General features: G+C 37.3%; 1 protein-coding gene across 2 annotated transcripts in view; it reads left to right on the forward strand.

Annotated features, from left to right (window-relative positions):
• Window positions 1-17,776, forward strand: part of vps50 (VPS50 EARP/GARPII complex subunit) — a 152,075-nt gene extending 134,299 nt beyond the window's left edge. For both annotated transcript variants that reach the window (XM_053613102.1, XM_053613103.1), the window contains exons 24-28: window positions 3,788-3,884; window positions 5,454-5,612; window positions 10,011-10,132; window positions 16,007-16,196; window positions 16,830-17,776. In XM_053613102.1, coding sequence (XP_053469077.1) covers window positions 3,788-3,884; window positions 5,454-5,612; window positions 10,011-10,132; window positions 16,007-16,196; window positions 16,830-16,949 — 688 coding nt within the window. In that variant the 3' untranslated portion in view covers window positions 16,950-17,776. The remainder of the gene's footprint in view (window positions 1-3,787; window positions 3,885-5,453; window positions 5,613-10,010; window positions 10,133-16,006; window positions 16,197-16,829) is intronic.
• The last annotated feature ends 1,550 nt before the right edge of the window (window positions 17,777-19,326 follow it).

Consider the following 19,326-nt stretch of genomic DNA (forward strand, 5'->3'; position numbering starts at 1 on the left):
GCCATCTAGGATGCCAGATGGCGTTCGGTGCATGCCAGGCTTAAAGCCTACAATCAAACATCCAACAGTTTATGGGAAAGCTGTGCAGGAATTTCACCGTGGATTTCCTTACATTAGTAACGTACCTGTTCCCAATTGCCTGGCACTGCCAAACAACTGAAGTGGTAGTTGATATTCCTCTTAGCCCTCCATGTGAAGCATGCACATGCTTTGAATGTGCTGCGCTTAATAGTTCCATTACCATAGGGCCCATTTCATAAGAGGTGAGCTCCAGTACCACACTCTCTCATGCTTAATGGAATAATCAGTGAAGGACAGAAATCCTGTTCAGGGATCAAGATAAGAGGTGACAAAGATAAGGGCTGGAAACGGGCTGCTCAGAGTGACCTGAATAACTTAAAATTACAGTTTCAAACTCCCTCTCATATTCCTGCTAAATGATTTTTTTCCAGTTCCAGCTTTCATTTTGTTTTTGAATATGCAAAGAAAACAAGCAAACAAAAAAATGCTCTGTTATGGCATGTTTCTTTTAACATCTTTCTACCGACCTACTGACTAGATGATAAATAATTTATGTCGGACCATATGAGAATGTATTTTCCTTCACAGTTTGCATTTAAAAAAAAATTCTACATGTTCACTTTAGCTTGTAATGGATTGAGTTTTGTGGCAGCGGGTCATCACTCTCTTTCTATTTATGAATTATAAATAGCTGGCTAATTACATACTTCCTATTTTTTTCATATTATTAGTTCAAATTGGTGAAACCAACAACATATTTAAAGTGAGTTAATAACAAAATTGCTCAAATAGGCTGTTATAATAATTATAGTAAGACAACTGACATCATATGTATGAATGCGATATTATAAATGTGCGGGTTTTATTGCACTTGCTTCTAAAGAGTTTTTTTTTCAGGTGTCCACTTTTTGTTTTTTTGTGACTTTCTCTGTCTGTTTTCAGAAATGTTTCTTCTACTCTTTGTCTGAGTTTCTTCAATTCTTGGATGATGTTTCTTGATAATGGTGTCCTTATCAGCACATTGATATTTTTTCATACTCCTCAATGGCTTTGTGAAAGAACAATATTCTCTTGATAGTTTCTTGTGATAGCTGCTTTCCAGAATCCAGCTGACTTTTAACTTAACTGTTCACAGAAAACTACTTGAGTTTGAACCTGGTTGAATTTTTCATGTCTTTTAATAAGACTTAAAAAGAAAATTGTTTTTGACTGGTTTGAAGTCATTCAATTGCTTAATGAAGAAAAGATCAATTCTAGAATCAAAGTATATTTTTACACTTTGTGCCACACAGAAACCAAGGGGTACACTGTATGTTATTTATGTTGATTTGTTCTGTTTGTTTTTAATTATATGTGAGGTGGCCTGGTGAAAGGACTTTTCTGAACTGAACTATGCTTCTCATTTTTTAAATTTATTTATTTATTTATTTTTTTAATTTTAAGATTCATTGTCTTGGCTTCAAGCAAACATTTAATATTTGTTTACGTTAAAGGGAGATTGCATTTAAAGACTGCATTCCAATTCCAACATGTTGTCTAAAACCCCTTTAATTTATTGATTTAATTTCCATTTTTATTAAAAACGTAATTAACCGAATATAAAAATAGTATGACTAATATGACCGTATGACGGAAAATGAGTAAAGATCGTCCATTTCTTGTGGTTCATGACAGTCATAACATTTCACAAACCAGAGCTTTAACATCACTCTTGACTTGTTCTTACATTAGACCTAAAATAATCACTGATTAATTCAGTGAGTTTTTATTCTGTTGGCTAAATTTCTAATTTTTTAAAATAGCATTAATAAATAATAAAATTTAAAAAAAACCTTGTTTATTGCTATCTGTGCATTGCAGATCATTTGACTGCTGTTATTTTAGACCATTTACATACTGAATCTATTAGGATATAAGTCCACTTCATCATCCAAAAATTAGATAAAAGCATGACATTCATTGTTGTATAAAAGCAGACGTAGCCAGTGTTTTTACAGCAGTGTTTGTTTCTTGCAAACTTAATGTGATTTCTGTAGACAGAAAGCACAGACAAGGTTTATAATGTAATAAAAATACAAATATTTCAGTGTCATCAAAGTACGCTAGGCAGAAAAAAAAACAAACTAATTTTGGTCATAACCTATTTTTTTTTTTTAAATCTCTTTTGCCTGAATCCAGCCACAGTGACATCTGACAGGTTTTCCCAGACTGCCACACAAATATAACTGTCTACATCATGTTATTTCATACAGCTCTGTTTCTCTGGAAACGTGTTTGCTCTCGACAGGGGCATGGTCATGCACAGTGCATGCATGAACAAAGGAAAAGCTTTGTTTGCCGACTGGTGTGGACGGTTCCAGGCACAACATGGTTACATGCATGGACTCCTGAGGTGCAGTCTGTCTAGCAGCTGTCGAAAATGTCATTAATAGAAAGATGACAGTTTTTGATTGCATACCTGTATTCAGCCTTATTTTAGTGGCTGATGTTGAGAGTACAAAAGATTTTGTACTTTGTATTAAAGAAACAGCGTGATGAGTGTATTACTGTGTGTGTACGTGTCTGTGCGTCCTGTACTTTGTCTCTGTGTATATCCTTTTAGCTTGACAGCAGTTCATTTATAGGCATTCCTGTTGACAAGTTCAGGACATGCTCTGAATTGTTGCTGATCCTCAGCCAAACACATCAGCATTTACTGACCTTGCTCCAGGCTACAGGAAATGCATGGCAAGCTCTGGAAATAGAGATTCAGAGTGGCCTTATGTCAGTCTTTACTATTTATTTTATTTAATTTCTAAAAGCAATCGAGTGGCAGAGCCACACCTGAATGCAAATCAGTGTACAGGAAGGTTAAATCTGCACAGCCAACTTCTGTACCAAAGGCTCTTTCAAGTGTGAAAATTCAATTTCTTCTAGCGTTATTTTTGTTGCATGCCAATGCAGTTGACCTTGTATTACAAGCATGCCCTTTTGGAACCGTTAATTTGTCTTCCCTTGAGAAACATTATGAAAGGTTTGCTGAGCCAAATGTGATGCTGAGTAGGACTATAAGTGGACACTTATAGTTTATATATTAACCAGCATATATGAATTATAAATGAGAGTGTTTCTTCCAGCATCTGTATTTATTTGTGTAGTTTCCAGCTGTGCCGGGCCAAAAATCAGGGATTTAGTGATGACTGCATTCTTTAGCTTAATGACCTGTCTGTTTTCTTCAAGGCTAAATAATATCATTCCTTTTGATTAAGGAAATGGTTAAGATTTATATTCATTTCATAGATTTATATTTCATTTACGTTCATACATTCCGTATTTATATTCCGGAGTACAAATGAATGATCTAAATGAAGATATTCATTCATTCATTCATTCCGTAATCTCTTTCTTCATTCATTGCGTTCATTCTTTCATCAATTCATTGTTTCGTTCCCTCATTTCTTCATTCAGTTGTTCCTTTGTTTGTTCATTTGTTTATTCGTAAAGCATCACTAAAATGACCCTCTCTTCTTCTGCTTCCTCATGTTTCAGTTGCTAATATTACTGAACCAGTGTATATGTATTTTCTGTAGATGGATAGTTGCGGTCATATGGGCCTGAAAATGAGTCACAGGAGAAAAGAATCGTGTAGCTGGTACAATCGTGTTTGGGGAATGTGGTGTCATGCTTCGGCTGGTGAAATAGCTCTGAACGTATCTGACCCCAGATGTAAGCCCCGTGTGACACGTAAAAGAAGATGCTAGTGACGTGACCCTGTTTCTCCCTGCAGTGTGTTCCTGGCTGAACAGTTTGAGCTACTCCAGCCTCATCTGGACACCATGATGCCTCCAGCCAAGAAGCCTTTCCTGCAGCAGTTCTACTCCCAGGTCAGACTCCTTCAACTCTATTTATGGACTTGCCCTTTTCTGTCCCCTTCATCAAAAACCTTACGTTTGTCTCTCTGCGCCTGGCTGGCTGAGGTAGTTGTGGTTCCTCAGCGCATGGTGACGAGGTTGTTATCAGAGCTTTAAATTGCTGCTACTAAGTCTTGCTCTCTTTCCTCCTCTCCACTGGGATGATAAATATAGCAATGATTTTCTGGACACTGTTTTAGCCCAGCTTTTAACTAAATGACCTTCATAACTTCTCTGTGTTGCAGCAATTCACAGACCTATTTCTGTAATTTAGGAATTTATATGCCTTCACATATCTTCACATGTAGTTAAGTGCAAAAGATTGCATATTTCATTGTTTTTGGGCGGGGGGGAAAAAATTATTGCACCTCTATACAGATTTCTTTTTTTTTTTTTTTTCTTTTTTTTTTTACACACAAACATTACAATATGAAAAGAAATATGTGTATGTGTATCTTTCAACAAAATAGCAGTCCAAAATGTAATTGACTATAAACAAAGAGGCAGTGATGAGAACAAAAGCTGGGAATACAGATTTTTAGAGAATATTTACATCGGTGCCACTATCTATGGTTTAGCCATAGCATTTACCATTTTTGACTCTTTGCTACAGTGATATGGGAGACACTTCAAAACTATGCTTTAATGGTTTTTTTTTTCAGCTAATGCAGTGCTCAGAATAAATGAAAATAAAATTCACCCGCAGAAAGGCCAGTTCGACGAAGGGTTAAGGACATGCGATGTGAAGGATCAAAAGGTTTTTGGTTACTTTCGCCTACCGCTGGTTTCATCTAGGTGAACTTTGACCTGTGAAGTGAGCCAGTAAAACCCAAGAAGGCGAGAATATGAGTGGGTCGTTTGGTTATTAACAATTTGCACGAGCTGCTTATTGTTAAGTAGCACTCATGCCAGATTTTAGCTCTGCCGCTTTCTTGATGTTGCTTAACACACATCTGAAAAAGAATAAAAATAAATGAGTTGTCTTCTCCACGGATATATGCTAGGGTTTTGTGCTTTATCTCTCTGCTTGCTAGGAGTTTTACAATTTGCACTGTTGGCACCTCTCTATTTAGTATCAGTATAATCTTTGTATCGGATTCAGAAATGCAAATGTATGTCATTTTCCACTGTTAATACCTTCCATACACCATTTGACCATTTCTGTTAGGAATTAAACACACCTAATAACACACCTATATCTGTATAATTACAGATATATATTTTTTTTTTTTGGTCAAAAATATTCACAATATGTATCAATATTCTGAACCTTTCCAACCCCCTCATGTGTAAATCATTAACCTCAGCTGTACAGAATTATTAAGCAAAGTTATAATATGTCCAACATTCTGTCAGGAAGTGATTGATCACCACCCACTTCATAATTACATCATGCTTTGGCCTATGAAATGAAGAGTTCAGTTTGCACTTTATATAACGGTCTTTTTAGCACAAGTGTAGTTTCACAGTGTAGTCAGTGGTCATTTTCCCTATGGAAAAGAATTTTTCTCTCTTTGTGCTGAATACTGTGTTCTCCTGCAGACGGTGTCCACAGCCAGTGAGCTACGCAAGCCCACTTACTGGATAGTGGCAGCTAAAGCCATTGATTATGAGCAGATGCTGCTGCTAATGGCTGGAGTGAAATGGGACATTAAAGAGATAATGTCGCAGCACAACGTCTATGTGGATGTTCTTTTAAAGGTAATGTGTGGTGCTGAATGTGTTTTATGTGAACTGATGAGTACATTGTCTTACTTCCTCACAGCCAGAACCCATGTCTTCATTTTCAGACAATAAGGAGAAGGGTCATGGACAGGTTAAAGCTCCTTTCCTAAAGGGCAGTTTTAACTGAGCAAAAAAGAAACAAAATCATGTCCTTGCTCCTGTAATTATTCATGGCAAGATTCATTTACGCAGTAGCTTATCGTGAAGTGAATCTTCATGACGGTGCCATGTTTGAAAGCAGGAAAGGTTTTTTTTTTTTTCTTTTCTTTCCTTCACTTCAATAGAAACAGGTTTGCTGGTGCTTATACACAAAATGTTGAATCTATTTTCTTTGTTTTTGTTTTGTCTGCAAGAACCTTTTGGATGTCGCTTTGATTGAGTTCTGGCAAACAGCTTTGAACAAAATTGAGTTTTTCTGTAACTAATATACTTTGAAGTCTCTGCTTTAAGAAAATATTTCCGCAAAATTATGTGGAAGTGTTTTTGTTTAGGCTGGGTCCTAACCTTTCCTTGGCTTTCTTCCTACATAGGTCACTTTGGCTAATGGACATACGCCTAATCGAATCAGTTTGTAATCAGATACCACTGTCAAAATGTCTGTGATGCACCTGCTCTCACATCGTCATCATCATCAAAAAGCCCTTACACACACATGCCAGAACACATAGATTTTAAATGTTTTGAATGACCTAATAAAAAGAAATGTAGTCAACAAAACAGAACTGGTTTGAATTAATCAGTGATTATTTCCCCAGCAAGGATAGCATGAACAGAGGTCAGTGGAATAAAGAGACAACAGTGGGACTCCAGTCAGAAATATCTATAATCCAAAACGGTAAAGTTTTCCATGTGCCTGTTGTAGTCCCAGGCTGTCACATATATTATGAAAATGTATTAAAATATTTTATATATATATATATATATATATATATATATATATATATATATATATATATATATATATATTCAGAAGTATATTTGGCTGTCTATTATTCACTTAGAGAAAAAAATATTGGAGATTGGGTCCATGTGTGCTGCGTTTATTAGCACATCAAATGTTCTTTCCTGTTAAACACACCGCATATTTAATCATTTAAAAGCCACTGTGCATGGGCTTTATGTTTTCAGTGCATATTATACAATAAAATCATCTAATTCACTCAGTTAAAAAGGTCATCTGGTAAATACATTCATTTCAATGAGTTAAAAATGATTTGAAATGAAAAAATTGAAAGTGAATTTTTTATCTTAGTTGAAGCTTCTGTCTGCACTTTTTTTTTTTTTACAGTTTTTTTTTTTCTTTCTTTCTGGCCACAATTTCTGTACCTCCTGAAATGTATCCAGATTTAAAGGTCATGCATATCGATTATTTGACTGAATCTGAATAATTGAAATGGCAGTGATTTGGAAGGGTTTCAGAAAGGTACAATTAAGCATATCTGAGGAAGCCTCTCTGCTTGTGTTTGTTAGCCAGCACTCTACATCTGCATGTGAATATGTATTTAATTCATTAATCTGGATGGAGTTTTGGATCTGCGGGCAGGAGGTCATTTGCATGGCTGTAGCATACATCAGGTTGGAGATCTACATAGAACAGATGGAGTTTGACAAATGGAATTATAAGCAAAGCTCATTTGCAAATAACCACGCTCACCCCAAATCCCAATATATGTATAATCATGTGTCCTTTGGTAAATTTGCATATGTCCTCAAACATACTGCAGAGGTTCTGTTGTAGATTCAGAAAAGTTAATGCTCACCTTTGAGTATGTAAGGGACCCCTTTGACTTTCAAATAAATTCCACTGACCCCCACAGTGCAGATTTGCACTGACTGTCCACTTTAATAGGGACACCTTTACACCCTGCTCTTTTACACAGTTATCCTATCAGACAATCATGTGGCCACAGCACACGTGTGCACAGTGCCACATGGGCTGGTTTGAGTATTTCAGAAACTGCTGATCTGTACCTTAAGAAAAAAAAAAAAAGAAGTTTTTTTTAAAAAAAATTAGCTTTTATTTCCATTGCTCCTCTGGAGCTTTAATGCATCTTGATATACAGTACTGATCTATATTATCAGCAGTTAAATGTCTTGTTTATTATTCTGTAATACTGTGGAAAAACAAACTGTAACTGAATAATGATAAAGAAAAAGCATAATAATAATACTAATCATAGCAAGAAGAAAAATCTTGTTCTGTTGCTTTGCCAACATTGTTAACAACAGAGCAAGAACAATGTGTACTTCCTGACATCCTTTAAGACAGGGGTATTCAAATGTTTTGCTGTAAACTGACCTCTGCCCCTCTAGCATGCCCCTCAGTACAGATCTATTTTAAACCACTGTAAAAAAAAAAAAAATAATAAAATCCCATTATAATTAAATTTCAACAGTTACCCTAGCTATGTTTCTACTTTGAGAGCTATGGCTTTAAGACCTACGGTATCTAAGTTTATATAGTAAGAAATAGGTGAGTGGGGTTGCCAGGTGAGGGAGAGTTCAGTATCTCTGAGTGATTCGTCTGCCCTAAAGATTTCGTGCAATATAGAGGAATCTGCATGCTTTGTACATTACAATAGAAATAAAGAAGACATGGTCTCGCAGGCTAGGAGGAGGATTTAATTTTTGGGGGAAAATATCAAAGTCATCGATTTGGCTTCTTCTGCTGACTTAAAATAACAGTGCATATCATTGCAAATCCAGAAAACATTCAAGTTTGAATCCATAGCACAGATGGAAGTCGTTGAACGGCAGATACAGTGCCCTCCACTAATATTGTCTACCTTTTGATCTTTTGTTCAAAAACTTCTTTAAAATACTCTGCTCTCATGGATATCAAACAATTGCGAACAAAACACGGGTTATCAAAAAAAAAAATCTATGTTTATATGTTAAATATAGGTGTGCAACAATTATTGGCACCTCTATGAATTCATTTGAGTATTATAGAAATATATTGGAAGTATATTCCCATTAAAAAATAAATATATATATATATAGTATGCCTGGGTGACTAGGAACAGGAAATTGTTCAACCATGACTTCCTGTTTCACAGGGGTATTTATATGCGATAACACATAGGCCAAATTACCTTAGTCATTCATAACAATGGGAAAGACCAAAGAATACAGCCGTGATGTGCGGCAAAAGGTTGTTGAGCTTCACAAAATGGGAAGTGGCTATAAGAAAATAACACAAGCATTAAAAATGCCCATTTCCAATATCTTGGCAATAATTAAGAAGTTCCAGTCGACTGGAAATGTTATGAATCAACCTGGAAGAGGACGTGTGTCTATATCGTCTCAACGCACTGTGAAGAGGACTGTTCGAGTGGCCAAAAAATCTCCAAGGATCACAGCTGGAGAATTGCAGAAGTTAGTTGCGTCTTGGGGTCAGAAAGTCTCCGAAACTACAATCGGAAGTCACCGACATCACCACAAGTTGTTTGGAAGGGTTTCAAGAAAAAACCTCTACTCTCATCCAAAAACAAACTCGAGCGTCTTCAGTGTGCCAGACACTACTGGAACTTCAAATGGGATCGGGTTTTATGGGCAGATGAAACCAAAATAGAGCTTTTTGGCAATAAACACCAGAGGTGGTTTTGGCGCACACAGAGAGGTAGCCATATGGAAAAGTACCTCATGCCCACGGTTAAATATGGTCGTGGCTCTTTAATGTTTTGGGGCTGTGTTTCTGCCAGAGGACCTGGACATTTTGTTATCATACATGGCATCATGGACTCTATTAAATATCAACAGATATTTAATGAAAGCTTGACTGCCTCTGCCAGAAAGCTTAAAATGGGCCGTGGCTGGATCTTCCAGCAGCATCCAAAATATACATCAAAATCAACACAAATGGTTTACTGACCACAAAATCAAGGTCCTGCCATGGCCATCCCAGTCCCCTGACTTGAAATCCATAGAAAACCTGTGGGGTGAACTGAAGAGGAACGTCCACCAGCTTTTGAAGAATCTGGAGAGATTCTGTATGGAGGAATGGTCTCGGATCCCTTGCCGTGTATTCTCCAACCTCATCATAGGAGAAGGCTCAGAGCTGTTATCTTGGCAAAGGGAGGTAGCATAAAGTATTGACAAAGGGTGCCAATAATTGTTGCACACCTATATTTAACGAAGATTGATTTTTTTTTTTTTTTTGATAATCCTGTGTTTTGTTTGCAGTTGTTTGATATCCATGAGAGCAGAGTATTTTGGGGAATTTTTTGAACAAAGATCAAAACGTTAAACAATAAAGACAATTTTTCACCGCCTTCTTTGCTCATATTTACCAAGGGCGCCGATATTAGTGGAGGGCACTGTAAATGTTGCAGTGATGGACATTTTTCTGAACATTCTGTTTCTGTGTGATAGGAATTTGAGGAGTTCAATAAAAGGCTTGGTGATGTTTCCAAACAAGTGCGGATCCCCCTGCCTGTTTCAAACGTTCTCTGGGAGCACTGCATCCGTCTGGCTAACCGAACACTAGTGGAGGGGTGAGTGTTCATGTTTTTTATATCACCGTGATGTTAAATTTGTGATTCTGTTTGGTCAGATCGGTTCTGTCAGTAGTGATGGCTGCAAGGCCAATCACATGTGTATATTAATGCTCTCATTCTAATGCATTATTGTTTCTATAGCAAATGAGACTTTTATGATGGATGCTCACACAATATAACGCTAAACACTGCATTTAAAAAAAAAAAAAAAAATAAGGCTTCCTCCAAGACACATGAAGCCAGCCAATCTGCTGCTCATGCTGCATCACACGCTTGGAGGAAAGCACTGTATAGCCTGTTCCACATACATGAGCTCACAAATGCCCATGATTGGCTAATGTCTCTGTGATTGACAGGGGAGAGAGAGTATGCCATCCCTCCCACCCAGAGAGTCGATTTTGCTGTTTCTTTCCAGGAAAGTTTTCAGCACAGAGGATATAGCAGTAACACAACAAGCCATATTTTTAGTCTCATTAGCTTCACCAGAGAGAGAAAAAAAAGAAAGTCTAGTGAGAGAATGATTGATTGTGAGGTTGGCTGTATTTTTTGTACCGTCTGTATTCTTCAAAATATAGAGGAAAAAATGAGCTGATTTTAAAATATAATATAGAGGATCACCTGTTGCTGATTTTACTTATATCATGTTTGTAATGTTGTGAGTTTGAGGCAGCATGCACAATTTCTCCTGTGGAATATTACATTGATAGACTGGCTTTGAGTGGCGGAGATTTTTTTTTGTTCCTACACACATGTAGATTTTGAGTCAGATTTTTTTTATCTGGTGTAGTTTGAGTTTTTGGGAGAAGGTATGAGGCTTATCTTTTGGGCTTTCTTTTAAATGCTTTTTCAGACATTGACTGCCTCTGGTAAGATGCAGTGATGAATGAAAAACAGCTCCTATATTCCCTTTTCTCCTACCTCTCAGACAGCTTCTTTTTTTTTATCGGTATTTTTGGATGTTTTTGTCATCCAGTTGTTTAAACATCTGCTTGTCAAAGTTAAAGCTCCCCTTTTTCAAGCCTAAGGAGTGGTTTGGCAAGTGGTAAAGAGGTTACACACTCCCCAGTGCTGTTAAAGTTCTTTACACTATACTTTCCTCTTCAGTTCTGTCACTAGTCTGCTCCACATGTCCACAGCCAGACTTCAGAACCTCAGAGTGCTCGGTACAGAAAATATGCTTTCGTGTACTTCACTTCTATTGTGTAATTTGAACATACACAAGGTCGAGGTCTTACTGTGTTAGTATTTGATGTCACAAAGTTTCCATCAAATATCTAAACTGAAGGTTGTAGAGAAAACTTTCATATTCTACTCCTGTTCCTGAGTGTCTGTAAGTTTCCACATGAGAAGACTAACTATTGTGTACCTCTACTTGATCGGCTTTAAATCTTAGCTGGATACATTTACATGTATGGCATTTGGCAGACGCTCTTATCCAGAGCAACTTACAGAAGTGGATACACTGCTAAATAATATTTTATTCTTGTCGATGTGAGTCAAACGTACTTAACCTTCTGCCTCAAATCAGCTGTGGCGTTTACGCAAGCAAATACACAGAACATCAGCATTTATGAAACTTTTGTAAATCTGGAGTCAATTTTATGTTTGGTTCATGCAAACATTTACACCATTTTACTCAACGATTGATGAATGAGGCCCAGCGAGAACATGGAGAGAGGAAGAACCGCATAGTTTCCTGAAGAAATGAAAAGCATAAAAATGAACATTGGAAGCTCTGTGCGTTTTCCTGTGGTTCATTACGTAAGCATGCTTTCGCCAAACTTTGCAAGCTTCATGCACTCAAATTTGCTTCACCCAATCATAATTGGGTTGGCTCTGGTTCTGAATTCGTTTAGTTTCATCCACCACTTTGCACACAAAAAGTGTGTTATTTAATTAATTTGTTTTTTCATTAATTAATTTTTGAATGAAAAATAACCATTCCCCCCCCCTGTTGAGAGTCAAGGATGGTAGTACACCCACACACACCCACACAGAAAATTTTGGTAGAAACTGGAGAAAGAAGAGGGAACTCATGCAAACATGGGGAGAATATGCAAATCTCATGCAAAAACCTTTTTTTTTCTTTTTTCTGCAATTTGACCATAAATTAGAAGTTTGCTTTATTACAGTTTTTCTATATATTTTATTACAGTTTTACATCTCATTTTCATTATAGATGTTGCATATCCAGTTAAATACTATAGGAGGTCATTTTGCATGCACCCCTTCCCCCCCCTCAAAAAAAAGAAATCTAAATCATTTGAACATTTTTTTGGTTTCCCGCTTGCAGACTCATCAAGTCATCTTTGAAAGACAGTACAGAGTTGGCGCTTGTGCCTTTTCATCCTTTTCGTATCACACAAGCCATATCGCCCTTGTTCATTATAATTCATACAATTTCTCATGAGATCAGGTTGAGTGTTTTGTTTTTTCCTGCTACAACAGACCTGCTGTCATGGTGTGTATTTCTGCAATAATTCCCAGACAGCTGTTCTGCTCCAATGACATCTTTACCCATTGTTCACTGTCCACTGAGTCTGTGTGTCTTTCTCAGTCTAAGTGGACTCGTGTTTATTTACGTCCTCAGCATGTCAGCACAGCTGCTCTCTGACAGGACATGCAGAGATATGAGGAGGAAGGCAGATGTACTCGGTGTGTCTCATACTAGCATTGTGTGACAGTAATCAGGTGTACCACTGCCCTTCAGAAAGTACACACTAGTTTTGAGATGGTGTTGACCTGCCAGGCTGTGTGTGTTCTGTATGTGGCAGAACTATAACATTTTTTTAACATGTGGACCACAGAAGTAGTTTTGTAGTTTTGTTTGAAGCCTTCTGGTGTCTTTTACTCATCAAACTCAGGCTGATATTGAATCTGAATATTTACAAACCAGAGAAGCTGACATTTACATTGTGTGAATAAATGTCACAAAAGTGCAAAATATTTGTGATAGGTCCACAAGCCGTACTCGATTGTTCTCTGAGGCTCACCTGCAAGTGCTGCACTGTCCCTAAATACAATATAGATTACATGAAACCTACAGCTACAGACACTCCACCATAACCCACTGAGAACCTAATCAATTTTGTGCACATTTTTGGCCAAAGCTTCATAATCTTCATGGTAGTGATCTGATTCTGGATATTCTCATCTCAATATACAGGGTGTCCCAAAGGTCTCCATACATAGGAGACTATGTTTGCCAGCTCCACGTCGGTTGTGCCTTTGTCAGTGGATGTTCGTGGACGTCCACTTTTCGGTTGGTCCGCAACACTTCCGGTCTTTTCTGGAATTTGTTCATAAATATGGCAACTCTATGATGTGTGATGTGCTTGTCACGTTTCTTGTTAAAGTCCATCACAACCTTGCGAAAGCTTCCCGTTACAGCCATGAGAATGAGTTCAATATGTTCTTCTTTTGTCAAAGGCATTCTTAAACTCTATCTGAAAATATATATATATATATATAATATATAAACTAAGTATGAAAACTTTTGGAAGACATTTTGCTGAAAAGTGTTCATTTCCCCCATGTATGGAGACTTTAGGGACACCCTGTATATGCACATACACCACCGTAAGCTATCCAGTGAGAAATTTTTAACACTGACAGCTTTAAAGTAACTTCAAGGTTCTGAAACATGTGTCCAGAAAAGTGTACAAAAGATATCAAATGCACAGTTGGCTGTGAGTGGAACATCCCGTATCTTTTTGGTGAACTTGTCTAGCCTTAAAGTTCAGAATATTACATATATTGGCTATTTTTTATCTTAGTATATATGTATTTACATACACCAGTGATTCCAATAAGAAACCCAACTTTTGAACATTGGCAAGATGAGCTTTTCTAAGCAGGATATGGTCATTGGATTGAACAAAGGTTCACAGCGTCATGTCAATCCTGAGTAAATAAAGTTAATCCTGAGTTTTGTTCAAAGCAGCAGGGAGGAAATGAGATAGCCTTGTGTATTTGCCCATTTGTTATAAGGAGTCTTCTTGTGAAAGAAGGCAATTTTTGGCCATGATTAATGGCAGTGTACCTAGAAGTCTGGCTTCCAAGACTGCGGGGAACATCTCCACCCAGAGCAGAGTTTTTGGCTGCATCTTAGCTTTTTATTGTATAATATATTTATATATTTAATTCATATTGAATTTGTCATGGTCTTTTGTTTGTTTTTTTTTTATTGTTGTAGTACACTCATTTTCCTTCAGGTTCACTGTTTGGAGGTCAAAATGCTGACTATTATGTGCAGCTTTTTGATCTGACACGAGTTATTAACTGCTCTTCTGTGACAGGTTGAGATCATGTGAGCCATCTGTCCTGTGAATAACAGGACATTAACCAGTAATCTGTACGTTACTGGTTAATAAGGTTTTCACCACACCTGAAAACAAAAATAAAATGGCGCACTATAGAACAGCAGTGCTGTGCTCAGAAATGTGTGTGCTTGTTTTAAAATGTCTTATGTGGGTTTTTGTGCAAAATAAAATAGCTTGGAATAAATAGTTGGTTTTTTTTTAAGTTTAGAAGGTTAAGATGAAACTAGTAGAATTAAACATTCATGCTGATATTACATGGAAATGTTACCTGTTAATTAATTTATGGAAACTGGTTCATTTACCTTCTGTTGATGTATTTTCAGTTACTGTTAAATCTTCTGATGCAGTTTAAATGAAGATATTTTTCTCTAGAATTAAAGAATATAAAGTAAATGTTCTTAACTGATGAAATTAAGTTTGTCTTGTTTTCATGGAGGAAATGCTGTAACATTTATTACTTATCTAAAACTGTTAGAAGTTTTTTTATTTTTGAAGCAACTATGTAATTTTGTCTGAAAACAGCGCTCAGTCACTACATAGCTTGTAATATTTACCATTAATAAGAATTTGACTTTCTGCCTCGCAAATTATGTTAGCTACTGGAATCGATGCTAGTCTAACCTGGCATTAGCAAAGTAAACAAGCCAACTTCGTTATGTTTATCCAGTTAAAGTAAGCAAATTTGCAAAACTTACCTCAATATGCTTTTTCAAATGAGATGGAATCCATTGAGTCTTTGCTTACTCCATTGTATTGGAACATTTTACTGAGGTAGAGCCAAATGCACATTGATTAACTTAAAGAGATGCTAAACTGAAATGACTGGATGCTAAATTGAGCCCATTCAGATGATGTGTAGCATACTGCCATTGGCTGTATGAGAGAAGAGGAGACTTTCAAGATTTGTAATGACTGATTTGAAGTTAAATGTATGAAAGATTACAAGTATTCTTTACAATTATACATGTAATCAAGGAAAGTATAAATCCTGGTGGGGCATGGTGGCTTAGTGGTTAGCATGTCTGCCTCGCACTTCCGAAGTTGGGGGTTTGATTCCCGCCTCTGCTCTGTGTGCTCCGATGTTCTCGTCATGCTTCAGTGGTTTTCTCTGGCGGTTTTCTTCCCAGTCCAAAGACAGGCTGCTTGGCATTTCCAAATTGCTCATATTGTGTATGTGTGTGTGTGTGTGTGTGTCCCGCCTTGTGCCCCAAGTCTATGTAGGATAAGCAATACAGAAAATGGATGGAAGTATAAATCCCCCCTAATAATACTAAAGTATATTAATAAAGTACTACTCAAATATTTTCCACCCCTGTATATGTGTTACTTAATCTAATAAAGTTTTATCTAAAATCCCAATTTATTATTCTATTAGAATTTTCCTGCTCCAGTTTTTTTTTTTTTTAGCACAACAACATGCTACAGTATACTATACTATACTATACTATACTATGAGGATTTTGGTGAAAATGTGCAACGTTAATGAATGCACTAAGTGGTCCAGTATGTGTGTGTGAAGCTCACAATTCTCTTCTCTGCTATCTGCCAGCTATGCTAATGTAAAGAAGTGTAGTAACGAGGGCCGGGCACTGATGCAGCTGGACTTCCAGCAGTTCCTCATGAAGCTGGAGAAGCTCACCGACCTCAGACCTATTCCTGATAAGGAGTTTGTTGAGACCTACATTAAAGCCTACTACCTGACTGAGAATGACATGGAGCAGTTTATTAAGAACCACAGGGTAAGCACAATTTCTTTTGTTTTGCACTGTAGACTTTCCTTTACAGTTTGAGGGCAAATAATGACTAGACGTGGCAGGAGAACGATGTGTGTGTTTGCCTTTATAAATGGCCAGTGTGGATTCTTCATCAGCATTCATTCAGGGTTGGTTGGTTGTTGGTCTGACCGTGGAAACATGCACTAATAGCAAAACTTTTCATTCTTCAAGGTGAGATATTTCAAGTCACGTATTGACAAATGATATTAATAATAATAATAATAAAACCCAGAAGAAAGTGTAGTGAATTCCATCTCCTCATTCAAAAACTTAAACAATAGTGACGGGTGCAGATGTATTTCCATACATCAGTATAGCTATCTGAATTACTGAAACTGCTGGCACCCAGCACTAGAAAGAAAACACTTACATGAACTGCAGAAGTAACTTACATCCATTATTCACCATATCAATCACACTGAGTGTGATTGACACAACCGGAAAAAACAATCCCCACACTAGTTCGATTTTAAAAACAGCACATAATTGCAGTATATATGTAAGTCTTGCACGGTTTTCTTCTCTGGCTTATGAATGAAGGTCTTCACCACTCAGAAATGTATTTGTTGTTTTAAGCGGTGTGTTGTGTTTGAGCAGGAATACTCCATGAAGCAGCTGGCCAACCTGGTCAACGTCTGCCTCGGCTCCCACATCAACAAAAAGGCCAGACAGAAACTCCTCGCAGCTATTGATGACATTGACCGACCGAAAAGATAAGCAACAGCAGACCACCCACGCTGAAAGCACCATCACAATGGAAATCTGCTACAACTACAACGTTATTAGTTTGCAGCATTTCACTCCTGACATACGTTTGCTGCCTCTGTACATTTCCGTGTGAATGTAAGTCATTCACAGTCATACTGTTTATGAAGAGCTCTTTAATGTTAGTGCACATCAGTATCAGTTAGGTGAATGTGTTAAAGAGTAATGCTTAAAATGAACGGATCCCCTGGGCAAATCTTAAAAATGGATGATTTGCAAAGCTGCCCAGCAATAATATGGTTTACTCTTGAGAAATTTCTGCGAGCTGAAACACTCCATCTATAGATGTAGGTCTGTTCTATCAGATACGCTACATGTAAATTTTAGAACTGGTAATGAAGCATTTTCATCTGCTAATGGGGAAACGTTTTCGTCATGTGGTCTTAATGTCTGTTTCTTTGACCCTGCTACACCAAGTTACTGAATGTTCTCTGCTTGTTCCTTTAAAAAAAAAATACTGATTTTATTATTTATACCAATTATATGTATGGCCATGGCTGATTGATAGATTAAGACATTTTGATTGGGGGTGGGGGTTAAAACACTCGCTTGAAGAAATTTGCGTGCAATTTGTGACATTGTTTATACGGTATATGTGAATGTCAAAGCACCATCCTATTTATTCCAGCTACTGGGTGTTACAGCATTCATAAAAACCGAGTCAGAGTATAAAAACTGTTGGTGTGTAGTTGTCTGAACCAGAATATTACTTTATGCGTATTATTACTTTACTGTAACAAGATGAAATCCAAGGCCCCAAAATAAATACACTAACATTATGAATGAGTGCTTGTGCATTTATTTTAGTCTGTATTTTAATTCTGTTAGGTTATTTTTATACGTTTTTTTCTCTAGAATGGAGCCTGTAACCGAATTATAATAATTGGCAGAAAATGTTGTTTCACCTTTGCACTAGTGTGCCTAGTGAGCTGTTTTTAACTTGATCATTTTTCTTAATCTTTTCACATAATCACATTTGGAGGTTGCTGGGAGGGGAAATAGGAAGTAATCAATTAGGCCCATGTGTCATTGTGTACCGAGTCCAGTCAGGAAACCCGGCTGGACTTCAAAGGTTTTGCTAACATGCTGCTGAAGTTCCACTAGCACACTACTGACTGTTCAGCACAGCACTAACGTCTCCCTCAGGACCCTCGACTTTACTCAGTACAGATCTCCAGCTGCAAAGCAGGCCGACTGGCTTTTAAATTAAGTGTTTTTTTTTTTTTTATAATTAAAACACTAGTATATGTGGGTGCAGTCAGCCTCTAGCACCTTCCTGGGTTTGGGTAAACTGCAGAACCCTTTACACATTCCTCTTTATTCCTCCAAGCACTCAGTAATATGAAAGTAATTAAAAATGAAAGAGGTAACATTATTCAGTCACTATAGAAAAGAAAATTGAAGCATTGGGATTTTGCACTGCTGCACAACCTCCGCTATCCTGTGTGGGTGTCACCATGTGGTTAATGTGTTTAAAAAAAAAAAAAAAAAATTCCCAGTAAGCAAAAAAAAAGAAAGGAAAAAAAGAGTGACCTGCTTTGTGCTTTATTAGCAATAATTCCAAATACAAGAGTGATGCAGAGTTATCTTTACTTACTGCTGATCAGGTAACTTGTGCTATAATTTACAAGAGTGAGTCAGATGAAACCCCCCCCCCCCCCCCCCCCCGTTGTTTATTGTAAATAGGTGTCAGTAAGTGTATCCGGTTTTTAACAGTAGAAGGGGCTTCTGAGAATAATGGACCAGTAAAGTTTCTCTAATTTATTTCACACTTTTAAGGTTTTTATTTGACTCACCCTCATACATCCCCAGCTATCAAGATGATGGATAGCTGGCCGACTTAACATTGATGTAGAGTCTTTAGCTAATGTTGTGGAGTTGTGCGATGGGTTGTGTCCAAAGCAAAAGGCAGCTGTCTTGAAGCTGTCTCAAGGCTCAAGTGTTGCAATGTTTTGAGAGTTATTAACATACCTAGTGACAGTTGGCCATGATATTATATAGGAGGAGTAATTTCAATTTTTTTAAAAAAAGTAAGTGTTTCAAGTAATAATGCTCTCTGAATCCCAAACTAGGTAAACAGAAAAGCTGTAACCCTTTTGTTCAAACCTGGGGGGGGGGGGGGGGGACAGTAGAAGACTATACAGTTACCTTATGGTTCTCTCATTTGTCCTTTGTGTCCAAATGCTTTCTGTAGAAAAAAGAATGACAGAGCAGATAATCCACCTCACTCACGTCCCTTACACCAAAGATTGCATTCACCTGGCACGATTTTCCCTCACAGGCTGCAAAGAAAGTAATAAAGAAATCAGCCCCAGCCCCACTTCTTCAT

The sequence above is a fragment of the Ictalurus furcatus genome, chromosome 24, assembly GCF_023375685.1.
Source record: "Ictalurus furcatus strain D&B chromosome 24, Billie_1.0, whole genome shotgun sequence".
Lineage (NCBI taxonomy): Eukaryota > Metazoa > Chordata > Actinopteri > Siluriformes > Ictaluridae > Ictalurus > Ictalurus furcatus.